Source organism: Cydia pomonella, chromosome 1, assembly GCF_033807575.1.
Source record: "Cydia pomonella isolate Wapato2018A chromosome 1, ilCydPomo1, whole genome shotgun sequence".
In the NCBI taxonomy this organism is placed as follows: domain Eukaryota; kingdom Metazoa; phylum Arthropoda; class Insecta; order Lepidoptera; family Tortricidae; genus Cydia; species Cydia pomonella.
In genome coordinates, this window is record NC_084703.1 from 38,439,118 (window position 1) to 38,458,069 (window position 18,952).

At 35.5% G+C, this 18,952-nt stretch overlaps 1 protein-coding gene and 1 long non-coding RNA gene across 3 annotated transcripts in view; one reads left to right on the forward strand and one right to left on the reverse strand.

The window, feature by feature from the left end:
• The window catches only part of LOC133522527 (b(0,+)-type amino acid transporter 1), a 61,356-nt gene that overhangs the window by 17,689 nt on the left and 24,715 nt on the right, over window positions 1-18,952 (reverse strand). The window contains exons 1-2 of one of the 2 annotated variants that reach the window (XM_061857893.1): window positions 16,434-16,604; window positions 3,139-3,248 (exon numbers count right to left, since the gene is read on the reverse strand). In XM_061857893.1, coding sequence (XP_061713877.1) covers window positions 3,139-3,248; window positions 16,434-16,545 — 222 coding nt within the window. In that variant the 5' untranslated portion in view covers window positions 16,546-16,604. Of the gene's footprint in view, window positions 1-3,138; window positions 3,249-16,433; window positions 16,605-18,952 lie in introns of those variants that run through there. The other variant, XM_061857901.1, reaches the window with a different exon arrangement.
• On the forward strand, window positions 13,239-16,730 carry LOC133522545 (uncharacterized). The gene is made up of 3 exons (XR_009800076.1): window positions 13,239-13,330; window positions 15,212-15,383; window positions 16,428-16,730. It is a non-coding gene; the product is annotated as an uncharacterized LOC133522545 (long non-coding RNA).

The window sequence follows — 18,952 nt, forward strand, 5'->3', positions numbered from 1 at the left end:
CGAGATAGACTGCGATCGAATGCACACAATCTCTAGCGTAAACGTCAAATGACAACTCATGGTAGCCGTACGGGTACCTATTCTGCAAAGGCGTAAGAAAGTAAAACGCGTCCGAGCTCAAATATTCATTGAACGTTACCTTCTTGTAGCCTGCTTCAAAAACCGGCCAAGCTAAAGTCGGACTCGGGCGGGGGTAGTTGTTACAATTTCACAATTGTTTATAATTTTTATAATGCACTCCTGCTTGTCCAGCTTTTATTGTTTGCATTAATTTATATTTGTCTAAGAAATTTTGCGGCCATGAACTAGTAATCTCCTTATAGCCTCAGTAAGCTGATTTGCAAACGAAGTCCGACGTCTCAATTTCTTTCCATTCAATAAGTACTTAGGTAGGTATGTACATTTTAGACTACGGCGCAGTCTGAGTGTTCTAAAAACACATTTCAGGAGAATATTAACTTAGTGAACTTCATGTTATTAAAAAAATAGACCAGTATTATTTTCAAATACAATAAAAGAGGTAATCATAGTACGTTATTTAAGCAAGTCCTTTTTAAATTTTGCGCCACTAAAAGAAGTTATTGAAACTGAGCGTTGTCCAGGCGCAACTAAATTTTACAATACTCGAGCTAAATAGAGCTCGAAATACGCAAATGTAATTGCAGAATTCATAATAACATCACACGAGTGTTTTCATTCCTAATTGTGTGCAGTTACTTACACTGCTTCATCTCCACTCATATTATAAGCTCTCTATGATGTGTTCATAAACCTTATATTACGATGCACATTGCGGCATGTTACAATTGAGGACAAATCAAATCAAATTCTTTTGTTTTTAAGAGATATTTGATGTTTAAATGACATTAAATAAATCAAATTTAATGAATTAGTTCGAGCAAAACAGTTTGCAGTATATATGTTGCCCGTAATTTGCGGTTTTTGAGTGCATCATATGATGTGTGTAGATAAAATAACTTAACTACTAACTGACCAGGAAAAAACAAGTAAAGAACTGAAAAAAAGGATACGTAATACCATTGAAAAAAAAAAAAGATCAAACCTCAGATATGTACAACAAATAATGAATTATAATATAATGCAGAACATTACATATGTAGAGCGGAGATTTGAGTCCGTCTATAATATTAATCAAGTCTCAAACGTACCAATAATATGTGTAATAGCAATGCGAACTGAAACGAATGACAAATCTTATTGATAATTGTGCAACAGACTTCATCTCTGACTAATGGATTTTATGGACATTTGATTTATTTTATGCATAAGTAAATCGATTGTTTTACTTATAACTATCACTGCATGAAATTTATAGTGGATTATTGTTTCAATTCATTTTTATCTACCGGTTCCAAGTGAAGACTGTTTTGTCTGTGTCTCCCGTACATAAGGACTCCTTGACAGGTTATTCGTATAAAGGTACAAGCAAACTTCGTCCTTATGGCAAGCGACACAGGCGCGTTTTGACAGCCGTTGTCGCATATATTTTCAGTTATTTATTAAATCAGGCTTAGCTAGAAGACTTGAAGGAACTGTCATAGGGACTATAATTCGAGACGAGAGGTATAGAGACCGGTATGATGGAGAAAATGTTTAAGAAACGTACTCGGAAAGAGCATGTCTAGTCACATAAACATCATAGCATACTGTTAGAAATGATGTAATTTTAATTGAGTTTTTAGAGATAGATAGAGATCTTTATTTGCACACCAGTATGATATATAGGTACATAAAGGACCCTGGAAAGGGTGTAGCAAAACATGTTGTTCGCAATACAATACTTATCTTTTACTTAGATGATAAATTATTCAAATTTTCTAAATTTCACTTCTTTACCTGGTTGGAATAATAATATTTTAAGTTATAACAAATAACATTAATTATAACTATTACCTGTGAATCATTCAAAACTGTAATTATAACTATACTTATTACCTATATGGACTAGAATATACGATACCTATTAAAGTATCGTATTTAAAGTACAAGTTACATATTATCATCCTCCATAAATTCAGCTATTGAGTAGTAACATTAATCCACCAGCTTATACCTATTTTAGACGGTTTATGAAGTTTGTATCTGTTTGTTCGGTTTTAGATATGTGGGGAATTTATTATAAATTTTGATGGCTCTGTAATATGGTCCATGCTTATATATTTCCAATTTAGGCTCCGGGAGTTCTATATATTGAAGGCGTCGAGGGTTTTGGCTAAATTTAAATAAATATAGATTTTTACGGAGAAATATCGCTATTTCCAAGATGTATAGAGAGGGGAGGGTCAGTAGGTTTAAATTGTTATTCAGCATTGCCACAATGTTTTACTTTCCAATAGAATATCTGTTAGTTTTTTTATTGTTATTAATTACCAACGTGTTAAATAAAATCACTTTCATATAGTTATGTGATAGTTTAAAATATAAAATAAAATACGAGAAAGGTACCTATTACGAATGTGGAGGGAGGTTATAGGAGAGGTAAACCGAGGAAAAGGTGAGTGGACTTTGTGAGATGATATGAAACTAACGCGAATGAATGACGAGATGACGGGCGACAGAGAGATATGAAATAAAAAGACATGCTGTGCCGACCCCAAGTGTTAGTTTATTCATAATATCAGGGAGACCGAGCTTTGCTCGGAAAACATATTGAAACACAAAAATGCGCGTTTTCCTAGAGATAAGACCTAGCTAGATCGATTTTTCGCCCTCGAAAACCCCCATATAACAAATTTCATCGAAATCGTTAGAGCTGTTTCCGAGATCCCCGAATATATATATATACGAGAATTGCTCGTTTAAAGGTATAAGATTCTAAAATAGTTACACTCGAAAAGTCAGACCAAAATAAGATTGCAACGATTCTAACATTTCTAATAGCACACGCAGCGCAAGTGTTATTTTAAACACCAAACTTCTATAAAAAATTTTATTAGCCTATTTGTGTGTCCCACTGCTGGGCAAAGGCCTCCCCTCTAGCTTTCCAACCCTCCCTGTGCTGAGCAAGATCCCGCCAATCCCGCTGAAATTATGACGTATAAATAATACTTGCATTGCGTGCATCATAATCGTTGCAGACTTGTCTTGGTCTGACTCTACTAGAGTTGCAGTGAGTACCTTGTCTCCTGGATTGGAGTTACCGTCGGTGAGCGCTCCTGTCGCGCCGTCTTCGGCGTCGCAGCCGGCGGAGCACCCGCGCCATACCAGTCCGCTTTCGTGTACGCTCCCTGAAACAGACAGCATCGTTTAACGTCCATGCAAAGATATGGTAACTCCACATACCTATATCGGAGTTCCAAAATGAAAGCGCTTAAATTGCACAAATTGTACAGTTGCTCTTTAGTCGCCCTTAGGCAATAGAGAAATAAGCACGCACTAACGACCTCCACACACTCAAAGAGAAAGAGACAAGCTTATGTTCAACAAAGAGTGTAATAAAGCTAAATGGTATGCGAAACTAAATCAACAAAAACAGATTTATTCGTAGGTAATGAAATAAATATGGATGTGTTTGTGCTCCTTATATATAAGTATAACCTAACTGTATAAGTAGATATACATATAATATCATTTACCTATTCCCATGGAACTGGGGAAAAATATAGTCCATTTCACAGCTCGTTCGTTTTCACGGAAAAGTGAAATGTTTCTCATAAGTTTAAATAAGGGAAACTTAAAAGAATAATACATATACGGTATGGTACGGTACTTCTCATTGAATGTACGTACATGAACATGAGTTAACCTGGGTTTTTTGGTCTTGGAAAATCATTCATTGTAATAAATGTTTCCTACACCCTCTGATCCGTGACCTAAACTAAAAATCGATCTCTGTCTATTAAATAACAGCTGTAAGCTTTTGCCTTACATATTCATGGCCGTAATCTGTATAGGTAATTTATATGTAGGTACCTATCTAAAGCATCAGTCACAAACAAGCACTACAGTATTTAGTAATTACATGTTATTTGATAAGGTATCAGCGTAGTATCCACTTCGGTTGATCGTTCTGTAAAGGCCCGATTCGATGAATGAGATACGATAATGATAAGTTCTGGTTTAGTTAAGTTCTCATTTAGATATCGTTTGTATGTCGTATAATTGACAGAAGCAGCTCGATTCGGGCAACCAATGTCACTTTGACGTTAGAAATATCGTAGATAGATCTTATTGGGATCACAACGGAATCGAAATAAATGTGAATTTTGACATGTCGTTTAGTTATCGATCTTTTAATGATCTTTCCAAGATCTTAAACGTGTCTTAATCAGTCTTTGAATCGGGCCGTAAGTCCCCGCCCCGCCTTGTAACGGCATAACTTTATCGGTAGAGATATAAATAAAAGGAATAGTGATTCAATTGAAGACGTTTTAAATAAATCAACTAATATGGGACTTCATTGATTGACCCCTTTAAACTTATTAAGTGCAACAGTGGTTCCTTTCCTACAAATAAATTATATTCAAACTAGGTAAAACATGTCAAATGGAACATAGCTATTTTATGACAGACTTTATTACAAATAAATTTTATTGAGTGCTAAAAGGTTATTTAGCTACAGGTTGGTCATTTTGTTAAGTGCATATTGTTGATAATTATAAGATTATAACAAAGGTGTGCGTGCGTGAATCAAACAAAGCCATAGGACAATATTTTGAAAGATATTGTTAGACCAAGCAAGTTGGCAGCGAGTTTGATAGTCCAGACTGTATAAGTCTTATTTAAACGATATAATTTCACAGAAGTTTAAGGTTTAAAGTAACAATTGTACAGTCTGAGCTATCAAAAATTGGATTAGGTCTAAAACTTTTGTTTCTTTTAAATTATTGTAATTTTGATATTAAATGACATTTTGTAATAGATGTGTGTATAGAAATTTAAAAAAAAAATCTTGTTTTTGGGTCTATTTAATGACACTCCACCATAGGTTTAAAGATAAAAAAATCCCCCACTTTGTGTACGGGAGGTAACTGCGCCACTTTTTTTTAATTTTTACATCATACCTGCCAAATTTCAGCTGTCTTCAATTAATAGCCACTGAGTTAAGCTGCAGATGGACAGGCGGACAGAGACAGACATATATACAGACAGACATGGCAAAACTACAAGGTAGTTGACTAAGGAACCCTAATGAAATTTATATTCAATGAGGTATCATTGAGAACGGTACTTCTCGGCATTTTTCTTTTTCACGATATGGCGTCTCATTGTCGCCGTAATCGCCGTATTGTGCTATGATTACTGTCATGTGATGATATTCAGACAATTACGACAAATCGATTGACGTAAGAATCACAATCATAAATACATATTATATAACCATAACTACACATATTAAATAAATGCCATACATACAGAAATTTAATACATACTATTCCATACATTCCCTCGCACAGTCGGGTAATAAAAATAGATATACTTATTGACGGAACTTCATTGGATTAGTTGACCCTATATGTTGTTATTTCTGAGCTAAATAGCAGCTCGTGCAAACGTCACGAGTTCTGTATTAAAGCCACCTTCATCCTTGAAACAACATGATATAGTAGATTGATAGTACCAAGGGATGAAAGACACTCATGTTAGTCGAGGCAGTTTGTCGCTCGGAAATTGTAGAACAAAACCCATCAAGGCTAAATTTTAATTGTTTATCGTAAAAATATTTGAAAAAAAAAAAACGTACTTGGAAAGTAAAATGCTCTAAAGCAGAAACATATCACTTTCTGCACACTTAAAACAACAGTGATTCACTTCCAGAGCTTAAGAAATGAAAAATGATTTTACACTAACACAGATTGTTGTTAATTTATATTATCAATTTATTTTTGTATAGACGTTTTCAGGTCTTAATTTTTAATAGGCTAAAGTTAAACAATGTACCAACAAAAATAATAAAATAAGGGTATGATAAAACCTAATGAATACTGAATATGCTACAACTTAGAATAATTTATCGCAATATTTAACTATTTATTAAACCACTCTATATTTATACTGTTATTATTCGCATTGAACTGCAGCAAAATGTTGGTGGTAACTACTAGGAAAAACAATACATTTGTTACCACTGGTAACAACTTGGTGGTAACAGCTGGCAATAACCCATACTTTTTAGAAAATATATTATTTCTGTTTTCCAAGGGTGGCGGCGGACTTTCAGGCACTTATTCACGTACAAAGATTTTTATTTGAAAATGTATATTAAGAGTCCCTAGCAAGCTCGGATCTCCATACAAACGTAGTTGCGCTTTCATTTTAAAACGACTAGATTGCTCTAAAACTGTTTACTTACAATAGGGTAAGGTATATATCTAGGGCTGTTATTCGTTTATGTAGCATCAGATACTAGTTTTTGCTTTATTTCGTTTGTTTTATAAGGTGAAGCAATATAATCTAATTTCAGCCCTAGATATACCTCACGACATTATATGTGCAAAGTTTCATTACAATCTAACACGTAGTAGTTTTAAAATGAGAACGAAACTCAAATTGTATGGGAAGGTGAAATTCGGCCGAGCTTGCCGGGGACTCTTAATCTCGGGATGAAGCTGACCACTTGACACAGATTTGCCGTAATGGTATACAGGTATATATTTAATTTGTATTATCTTTTCACAAATGCCACTAAATTTAAAACATAAAAAAAAACTGGACTCTCATATTCTACAGAATACGATCACCTCTACCCAGTCACCTTCATGAATATCAAGCCGATGCAATTCTCTGTCTTCTCAGAAACAATAACACAAAACATTGTCAAAAATTAGTACATCGCCAAAAAAACTTTGTTGATTTGCGGTAAATTGGCTATTTCATTCAACATGCTAATGTATACGTACAAAGATATGTTTGAATTTTGGCGCTAACGAACAACGTAAGGTGTCGGAGTGCCAATAAGTATATTAATTACAATCATTTGTCTGCCGTTAGCTGCCAAAATGCTTGTGTATATGTATTATGTTTAATTTTACGTACATCCTGTTTCTAGGTCGTTGCCACAGGGTTCTGCCGGGCGGCTACCTATTGATTACAACTAGCGAATAGTACACGAGAGTACTAGTTAATGATTCTAGGTACAGGAAGGTAGGGTGATCATTTAACAAGCTAATTTGATTGGTTGAGTGCGCATTAATATAAACTGACTGTGTCGTTCTCTGTTGATACTCAACTTCGGCATCAGTACCTCTCAAACAATGACGCATCTCTATTGACTCGGACATACGCAGTCAAAGCATAGACACCTATGTGTACAACATCACGTACACACCATTTATTAGGAACATCGCTCGGGAAATTTATTGTTTCCACGCGCACGACACAGTTGCCAGGAATTTATTAGGCGATTAGACCTTGTTCAAACTAATCACATTTTTTGCACTCACTTACTACTGTGGGAAGGTGGATGTAGATATGGGCCGTATTTTAAATGTTGATCCTCTCATTTCAGATAGTGACAATACGCAAGCGAATAGACGTAAGTACCTACCCTACTCAAATTGGCAAAAAAAATTAGGCGGTTATCACACTGGCGCCGCAGCGCCATGACGGGCGTCGACAGACAGTAGTATCCTGCCAATGCCGCGCGATCCCAAACGCGCGTGCGGTAGAGACAGGAACAGGGGAAATTCTTTCAAATTTTAATTTCAAAATGTAATTAACAATTACATTTTGCAATTGTAAATTGAAGATGCAATTACTTTTTACATGTAATTGAAATTATTAATTGTAATTACTACTTGTTATTTGTAATTCAATTACTCTTTGCCTAACACTGGAAGGTGGCGGATAGTTCAACCTACTATACTACTACTATATAATACACTTTAATAAGCGTTAAAACTACATTTAATTAAATGACTCAATTAATTCCATAATCAAGAGAAAACCGACAGTATACTTGGGAAAAATAAAGATAATAAACGTTAACAAAATAACAACATAAGCCTAATGGTTGTACTGTACCACCTGTTATTTTCCAAAAGTAGAGACTTTACAAAAACTTATCGACTAAATGTGTTCTATTTACTTACATTAATAACTAAATTAATCATAGTGTATTGTTAACCAAGGAATGAAAGGTACCTATTATAGTTCAGGTAGTTTGCCGCTCGAACGCAGTGATATATACTTACTCCTAACCATGGATCTACGAGTATACATGTTCTTAACTTTGCCTAACTTTAAAATACCAGACAAATTTACAATGTTTGTTCTATTTGAATGGTAACATTCTGTCCGCCTGTTATGTTTGCCAGAATGAACACGGACTCTACAACTTCACGTCAGGTTGGTACTTCATTCTCTGTGAATAGTTAATTCTGCTGTAACACTACACCACGCGTTATACAATAACCAATAACAATAACAATGCACTGCACTTGCATTGCGACGGCCTCCAGCGTCTGCGCTCGGCAGGATGGGTGATATAGGTAAAAGTACACGACCGCACATACAGCAAAAGTATTGTTGAAGAAATATTTCCAGAAATAGGACATACGTTATTTTTATACTTGGTGACCCATTCCAACGGTTTGCAATTGCGTGTCAAGATACATATTAAAAAAATCCTTTATATAAATATAAGTGTGTAAATATATATATATTCCTAACCTAGGTGTAAAAAGCGGCCAAGTCCGAGTCGGACTCGCCCATGAAGGGTTCCGTACCATTTATTACGTATTAAAAAAACTACTGACTAGATCTCGTTCAAACCAATTTTCGGTGGAAGTTTGCATGGTAATGTACATCATATGTTATTTTTAGGTTTTTTCATTCTCTTATTTTAGATGGGATGTGTCCCCCACATCTTACCACTTTGGAAGTGTCTCTCGCGCAAACTGTTAGAACCTCAATATCATTTTTAAAGACCTATCCATAGATACCCCACACGTATGGGTTTGATCAAAAAAAATTTTTGAGTTTCAGTTCTAAGTATGGGGAACCCCCAAAACTTGCTTTTAGTTTCTATTTTTGTGTGAAAATCTTAATGCGTTCTTATAATTCGGAAAAAAGTGGCTGTGACATACGGACGGACAGACAGACAGACAGACTTCCTCCCGCGCACGCTCCGGTTGTGGAATGAGCTACCTGCCGAGGTTTTCCCGAGGATCTACAGTATGAGGTTCTTTAAAAAAGGAATGCACAGATTTTTAAAGGGTCGGCAACGCGCATGTAACACCTCTGGAGTTGCAGGCGTCCATAGGCTACGGTGACTGCTTACCATCAGGCGGGCCGTATGCTTGCTTGCCACCGTCGTGGTATAAAAAAAAAGACATGACTAATCCATAAGAGTTCCGTTTTTTGCCATTTGGCTACGGAACACTAAAAACGATGCAAATATACTTCACGCTTAAGTGAAATTTACTGTAGAGTACATACTCGTACGAGTAGCTATTTATATGTTATATACATAAATAATAACGGACGTAATTCATAGAAATGTAGGATTGAAAATAATTATTAAGACCCTATGATCATCAAATATTCATCACAATGACAATTTAACTTGATTGAAGAACACATTCTGTCAATTGACTTTCAATTAGTTAACAACTGTTAGCAACCACCAAATAGCATTTGACCATTTAAAGTGATAAACCGTGATACATATATGTTAAAGGACAAGCAATACATGTCTTGCTCGCCAGATTATGTATTTTTTTTTAAATACCGCACATATTTTACGGAATATTTTTATGTCTAGCTTCACCAAATATAGCTACAAAGAACTATTTTTTTAAATTAATATGGGATTAACTTAGAACTCATAGTTCAACACGAAAGGCCAGTTGTAATTTTTTTACGAGTATCAATGGTATCAATCTCAGATCATAGAAAGTACTAGATGGCTGACGGAGGCGTGGCCATACCGGCCCGCCGTAAGACAGTAGCAAATTAGCTGTCATTGAATAATGTGCGCGTCAATTTTATTGAAATGCCGAATTATAGCGTTATTTTGTGTCGAAATAGGAGTGCATCCAAAAACTATAAGGATCATGGAGTTACATAGTACATTTTTTTCACGTATTAGTCAATAAAACCACACATTTTAACAAATAAATCCAGTGACATATGATTTTTCTGAGTCAGACCATGTTGTCATACAAACGCGTGGCAATTTGTCTATGCATTCTACATTGACGCTTTGGCATGGAAAACTATTTGTAGTGTCCTTAGCAACGGCGCAATGCATTAAACCGCTAACGATATTCACAGGGACATTATTGTTTCTTGGTACGACCGCCAACCGCTCCCTTCATTGACGCCGCGAAGTAGAGTGGTGCTCGTGCATATAATTGATCTTTGAGCGTTATCGATAAAAATGTTTGGATATACTGTATACACACATTAAAAATAATTACTTTCATACGAAAGTAATTATTTTTTACGAAAGTAATTACTTTCATACGAAAGTAATATTGAAATATTATGTTAATGTGATATTTGTAGAATCTGGTTACGCCTATTTTAAGGGGCCACAGTACTGGCAGTAGACGGAACCCTGTCAAATTTGTATTTGTGTAGCAACGGTTCTATGAATTGTTTGTTTACTTTTATGTATGTCAGTCGGTCAATAACAGTTCTCATGTAAACACTGAATAAATTTCTATTATACACTTTCTTAGTTTAACTGTGCTATAGATCTCTGCTAAGAAGTGATAGGTTCTTCCCCACAAGTAATTATTTTTCAAGTAAAATTTTACAATTATTTTATATGCACCTAATGTTTAATTTAATACTTATTAATTTGTATTAAAAATCGAAAAGGTAAGCCAAAAAATAAACTGATTTAATTGCGTAATTTCAGAAATAGAATAATAACAGTATTACATTTATGCTGGCCCCCACACTAGGCATAGCCTGTCCTGTGGTGGATAATACGGTTTACAAGTAAAAAATAAACAATACTACAATTGAAAATAATAATATACAATTATTTAGAGTATACAATTGAAAAAGAAACGGTGGTGAATGGAATTTACAGAGGTACAGTTTACAGTGAGTCAAAAAAGAAATATGTTCATGATTGCAATTTTTTTCAGTTTCCCGAAAATCCCAGTATTAACGAAAAATGGATAGATGCTACAGGAAGAGGGCCCTAACTAGTTTACGAGCGAGAAAAGTGTTATTTGTTCGGATCATTTTCAAGAAAAATGTTTCCAGTTACAGTTACAGATAGAATATAAATATGTTTAAAATAATAGTATATTGTATACTTAGTCGATCCAAAAGTTCTATCAGAAAGATTTTTACTGATAATTATGATTACTGTTTCCTTATTATTCGTACATATGATATAAAAGCTTATTTAATGGTGCATTATACTTACTATGTAACATGCTGGAATTGCTTTCAATTGGTGACGAAATATGCTATAATAAACTGAAACTTTTTTTTAATGAAGCGCTCGCGTCTAACGACAATCCCAAAGTAAACAATTTAAACAAACATTACATCAAATAATGACTAAAATGTAAACCAATTTGATTAGTTAAGCATAAACAAGCTTTCGCATCATGGTACATGTTTTTTTTTTAATTATAAGCTTTGTGTTACATTTTATCAGTAAAAACCTTTGTGAGAGAACTTATGGCTCAACTAATATACCTTACACGTACCTAAAAATTCTTAGCTCGTAAATAAGGTCAAAAATTTAAAGGAATATAAATTAAGTCTATGGCAATTATTACTTAAAACAAAAATGACAAAACTCTAAGGTCATTTTCAGAACATGTAAAATATCGATAGCTCTATCGAATTGTCCTCACTCTAGTGCCGCCGCTCTAGGCTCCTACACCGCGCGGTTTGGCCAATCACAGCGCGTGAGTTGGTTGTCTGGCCACGCCTTTAATGATGTGGTGGGGGACAGTTGGAGACAGCGAGACTCGTTGAAATTATGCTTCGTTATAAATCTCCTTACTTCTTAATCTTCTTATATCTATGAGTTTCGATGTCGGCATGGAAAACAAGGAAATTGCCATTTTGTAGGTGAAATATTGCGTTTATGTTTATAGTTGCAATACAATATATTTTTTAATAAATTGTAAGGAATGAAATGGTTCCATAATTTTTTTTCTTGTAAAAAAATAATGGAACCATGTTTAAAAAAACTTAAATTTTGAAACTTTGAGCTCTTGTATTTTTTTATTATTATTCTCATATATTTTTTAAGTTTCAAATTTATTGTGATAATATAATAAATTTCTCATTTTCTGTCTATTTAACTAGATGTGTCCAAAATGATATTGCGTGTATTTTTGTATAGATTCTTATCCAATATTTTCACTTTTTACGTCGACACTCTAGAGCGCTAGCATAAACCTATAGTTATCTTAAAAGTGTTGTTTAACTAACCGGAATGATAATAAATACAATAAAAATAAATACAATAATTACGTGCTGGGTTGTTGTAGTGCTATTCAAAACTAAGAAAATGTGATGTGTGTGTGTGTGTGTGTTACGAGTCTCAACGTTATTTAGACTTAGGCACCTGGTTTAAATGTAGGTATGTAGTTTCGGTTACTTTAAAATTCTGCCAAAAAAGGACAACATAAACTATACCATTCTCATGCTTTGAAAGTGTTGTTGTAAGAAGTGTGCAGAAAGTGATACTTTCTGATCTAGAATATTTTAACTTTCCGAGTACGTTTTTTAGGGTTAGTCAACTAGGAACCCTTATAGTTTCGGCATGTCCGTCTGTCTGTTCGACCGCGGCTTTGCTCCGTGATCGTAAGTGCTATAAAGTTGCAATTTGGCATTGATACGGATATCATGCGTGGCAATAAAACGGTAAAATAAAACCTACAAAAAAATTTCTTGGGGACCACCCTTACCCTCAAAAATTACTACATATAAAAGTTTATACTTAGTCATGATTTTTTCAAAACACATGTATTTTACTTTTCTCGTATTCGAAATGAAAAGTAGAGTAGTCAACTCGGGTGAAAGGCATAATTTCAGCCTCGCTAACGCTAACTATTGACGCTCTCACGTGCCTTTCATCGCATGATTAACAATCTACAGTATTCAATTTATGTTTTGCAATGCCAATTTGATCAACACAATGAAAATATAAAATTAAAGTAAATCAGTAAGATATGTATCTGATTTTTCATACCGTAAAACTACTTATAAGGAAAATAGAGCTTATTTTAAATCCTTTCGTGTGTATAGATCGACGGGTATTCCCGTGTTAAAATTATGCAAATAAATTTCTTATAAAACGCAAGCAGTGACTTCATTGAAAGGATAAGAAGACGCTTCAATAAATGGAGGAAAATGTAAATATTTCCTTATAAAAACTCCTTAGGTAAGTTTAAAATGAAGGAAAAATCTAGCTTATAAAATACAGTAGCTGTGTCTTGTAAGAGTTGTAAAATAAGGCAGTAAAATTGTTGTTTTCGCAAATGCTTATAGCAACAAGGTGTTTATCTTTAATTCCGTTAATTTCAACGGAACATCACTTAAGTTTAATAAAACTCATATTTTTTTGAAGATTTAAGACGAAAGGGGACGACCTCTTCTCCGTACAATCTGTCCCAATGTTCCTCTCTGGGTATATTAACATTATAGAATAGTACATTATGATACAAGTGTGCTAAGTTGGTCATTACACACGAGGCGATATTGTGCGCGCGAGCTGTAAGCGAGCGCGCAATAAGAAAGCCGATGTGGGTAATGACCAATGCACACGCGTTTCATACGACGTTTTTCAACACACTTACGAGAAAAAAACAAAACTTATAAATCAGATTTTTTTGTCAAAACAGTAAAGGTACCTACAATTTTCAAAATGGTTACTTACAGTTGTAACATCGAATAATTGCACCAAAGCGTGCTGGGCTAGGCACTTATTCGCCAGTTCATTGGAATAAGCTACTAACACGTTTTCCAAGAAAGCTTGGGCGTTTTTGCTGATTTTCCATTGAATAAAAGTTTCATATGCCGCCAATTATTTTTCACCCGATTTTGATGGTAAAAAGCTATCGTTCTCGGCTCTTGCCTCTATGAGTATTACTGGCAGCGTCAATTTTATGTGTTCTTCATTTTCAATGCTTGAAAATGACATGTTCGTCAATATATAAACTAAAAACATGCAAAACTATTCCAATTTTATGACAAATACGGAAAATTGTTCGCGCGTTATTTTTTTACGCACGATTCCAATGCGCGCGCAAGGCAAAGGCGCGAACGAAATCGACAAACAGAGCGACAAAAAGCGTCGTTTTGAGCGTGTGTTGAAATAGTACATTACGATACAAGTGCGAATTACCTATTCGCACATGTATCGTACAACGTTTTACAGTACATATGGCTCTTTAAATGTTTGACACAGTAACGTAATATGCTAATTTGCGCACTAGTCCGTTAGTAAAATATGTTTACGCATTTTGATGTGTAACAGCAACAGACTCTTTGTTTTTTTTACTATTATTAGGAGCATTTAAAAAAAATACATGAAATTTGGTTTTCGCTCTGAATCCATATAATTATAATAATAAAATCTTAAAAAATCAGACTAAAGAGCATATTTACGGTTAAAATACAAAAAAATATGTAAAATTATTCTCAATAATGTCAATATCCAGGGAGAAAAATGGGGACTATGCTTGTATGGAGAAGCGGTCGCCCACTATCTTCTTAAGAAGTTAAACATAATTTAAATCAGTTTTAAATGAACGTCGGTAATCGTGTTAAACTAAAATAACCCTCAAAGCCACGCACAATCTATATATGTAATTGCTTTTTAGGATTCCGTAGTCTACCAGGAACCCTCATAGTTTCGCCATCTCCGTATTACCTTGGAATTTTTGAAATTGGGTAAACATAGTAGCAGTAATCGCTATTTTATTGCTCGCGAGTCACCAGTGCGTGGTTCAAAATGTGGAACCCTATAGTTCTTGTTTTTGGCATTGAAAAGAAGGTAAGCGATTTTGAGGTGTTTTATATTGAAAAACTTAAGTCACGGCAAATATGTCACAATTATAAATCATATATGATCATTTACATTCTTTGCTTTCATAAGTAATAGTTACTGATTTTAGAAAAGTATTTTTCAATAAAAAGACATTTCAAGGTTGTTTACCTTATTTCTAATGCTAAAAAAACGAACTATAAACATTGCGAAGCTCACATGCATAGTTTCTCCCTAAGAGGAAAATCCTAAATGTAGATTTCAATTTTATTGCAGGGTTCTCCCGCTAACGCAGAAACAGCAACGTAAAATGAGCATTGAATTAAGAGAGGACGTAAAGCTAGGAAGTTAGAAAATAACAAAAGATATGGTGCACCGCGCGAAATTTGCATCTGGAGATTTGGCGATTGCGTGGCTTTTAACGTTTTATTTTATCTCAACTCTGAAAGTAGGTATACCTATTTCTGATTAAAATTTTGCTTTAAAATTTTATTTTTGCTAGTCAAACCCCTTGGCTATATCACTAGCTATTTTATACTAAAATTACACTATAAACGAAATAAATACTCTAAGAACTAATTAAATTAATTTCTCTGAAACAATTTTAATTTGCGTTTTTTAAGACACACTACTATTTAAACTATAAACGAAATAAATGTCATATATAAGTACAAAGGAAAAAATGGTTTGATTCCAGCCCTGGGCACTGGAGGCCTTGGTATTTTTTCCTTTGTAGGTATATGACATTTATTTCTTTTATAGTTCCGAGCGAAATTTAACATGGCATTTGCACTTGATTAGAATGTGTAAAAATTCAATATAAAAGCTGCAATTTTACGTCAGCCCCCTCTTAAGTTTCTGCCTTGCCAATAAATTATACATTTGCGTGCAGATTTTGAAGGATACCCTTAACAACGGGTGTGGTAAAAAAACACAATCGCCAAAGCTTTAGATATGTTCTAAGGGCTTGTGCACAAATCACGCGAGGATCGATACCCCTATCGAGGGAGGGGGTCACGAAAAAATCACGACAGATCACGTTGGGGTGGGAAGGGGAGGGGTATAAGGAAACCTCACGTGTATTTTTCTATAGTGAACGAAACTAAGAAAAAAAATCTACTACATACTTTTTCTCGGTTTTATTAAACATAAATCTTCACTTGGCACTTCAAACTAGCGAGCCTAAACAAGATTTACTTCTATACAATACTATTTACCTTAAAATAAGATCAAATGAAAAAATACTTACACGTGAGGTTATGTGAGGGAAGGGGGGTTCGCCAATAACCTCACCAAATATCACCAAGGGGAGGGGGGGTCAAAAAATAGCCGAAAAATACCCTCGCGTGATTAGTGCACAAGCCCTAAATAGTAAGTAATTACAAACAAAACTGTAATATGACCATGTATTATGTATGATTATATTATAATTATATATGTATTATGCGCGTTAAAATTCGTATAATTCTGTGACATATGTAATTTCTGCCAGATTGACCTTCATCTGGGAAGACGATGACGGGATCAATGGCGCCTGCGCGCAGCTTGTCCGCGCTGGCCGGCGGCGCACGCACCGCGCTACGCAGCAGCGCCGCGAGTTTCTCACGCATCGCCCGCGCAGCCACGCCGCGCCTCGCTCCACCCCACCTCTCACACCGATATATGCACTAATCCCGATTCAAAACACCACTGACACCCACTGACACTGATATTTCCGAGACCACTACGACTTCAGAAGATGTAATAAAATCACAAATATTATTATCGTTTCACACTAACTGATATATAACAACGATTTATATTTATTTATTGATTGCCGAGTTTAGATTTAGGCGGACGGATTTTTAATATTGTACATTGACATAATCTTAGTAAAGGCAAAATTAGAACTAATGTTTAAAGTTCGGCGTGGATTGTGGACGATGTGAGCGTGAGGCGGTTGCGCGGTGGACTGGCTATTCCCGGCGCGAGCGTGCACGTGGGCGCCGCCCGCCCACCGATTAAAGGATGACTCACGCTACACAGTGCCAGGACCGGGCCGGGGCGGACCGGAGCGAGCCGTCACACGGACTTTCAGGAGCGCCACCGTCGCCGGACCGTTCCGGGGCCGGGGCGACCGGGCCATCATCTCTATATTATAGTATCTCTATGCGTTGACACTATCGTTGAGTCTCCGAGCGCGAGACAGGCCGGGCCGGGCTGTCCGAGCTCACCGAGCCGTCCAAATAACGGACTGTTCATGACAAATGTCACAAATGTCAATCATATTGAAAAAATTGGTTCGATGGGAAGCAAGTCGATATAGAAATAAATAATAAAATCAAAATATTGGCCCTGGCTGCCATAATAGCTGATGAAGAGAATACTGCATACTCTGGGCAATTGTGCATTTGGACATTTCGCGGACACTTTCGGAAAAAGGAGAATTACACAACATTATGTGAAGAGCTTTATTTCCACATGACCCGAGACTCTTTCGAAGCCACCGTGTTCTCTGCTTAAGGTAATGGAAATACAATGCGTGTATATTGTCTCAAATAATCATGTGCCGAAGCATATTAAACTATTAAAAGGAAAAGGGATGACCGGTTCTCCATACAAACATAGTCCCCATTTTCCTCTCTGGATATTGATATTCCCTTCGTTCTACATCCAATTTTGTAATAGTACATTACGATACAAGTGCGAAAAATAGGAAATTCGAAACAAGTGGCGATAAATTAAAACACGACCGAAGGGAGTGTTTTAAATCGACACGAGTTGCGAATTACTTATTCGCACATGTATCGTACAACGTTTTACAGTACATGGCTCTTTAAATGTTCGACACAGTAACGTAATATGCTAATTTTCGCACTAGTGCGGTAAAGTAGCAACATATGTACTGTAAAAATATTATCCGTAATGGGGACTACGTTTGTATGGAAAAGCGGTCTCGTTTTGAGGTAGGTAACTAGGCAGATTACTTAGAGATTGACTCATCACAAGCTGCCCTAAGTGCTTCTTAGCGAGTAGACAGGCCTATTGTTTTTCAGTATTATTTTCTTCTATTGAGGTGTGCATTTGTGTTGTATTGCAAAAATATATCCGTTGGGGTTCAGTGATACCCGATAGATATTAACCCTGAATCACAAATGATCATTTTGCTTAATGCCGCGTTTTTGCATTATTTTCTCCCATCAATCCTATCATAGACTTGTTCCGTTTCAGGAATGCATGAAAAACTTAAGTTTAAAAGAGAAGATATTTAAAATGGCTGTAGGAATACCACAACATTTTAAAGCATCGATATAAGATAATCATCTACAAACATTCAGCTATAGAGAAATACGCGTACACCACTAAGAATGTCGGTGGTGCGCTCTCAAAGTAAAAAAAATAACCTTTAAGTTCGGTACACTAAGATAGAATTGTCTAACAAGTACAAAAAATAAACTACTTACTGGCTTACTTACTTCTTGCGGAAAAGGAATTTTTGATCTATAATACGAGTGGGTTAGGTAGTTGAAATTTACAGTGTGCATTTTATGGTTCCGTAGCCAAAATGGCAAAAACCCTTACAGTTTCGTCATGTCCATCTGTCTGTCTATCTGTCTGTCCGTATGTCACAGCTATTTTACTCAAAAACTATAAGATAACCAAAAGAGAAAAGTGGAAAGTAGGTATTTTTTATACTACGTTGGTGGCCGGCCTGATGGTAAGCTACTACTTAGTTTAGAAGTTCAAATGTATAAAAATATAATTTTTAGGCACGCCACACATGTAACTAAAAGTGAAAAGGTTATTCAAGTAAAAGAGTATTAAATTTAAGATTTTTTTTAAGTAAGTGAGATGGCAAAGGAGTCTTGCGTAGCCCGTCATGCTAGCCCGAAATGATATGAACGCTCTGACGTCGGGCTACAGCGGCGGCCTCATATTGAGAAAGTCGGGCGTAGCCCTTGTGCTATGCGTGCTCTAAGGCCGAGGGCCCCCTCATAACAAATGAATCGGGGGTAGCCTTACGTACCTAAGTAGCTT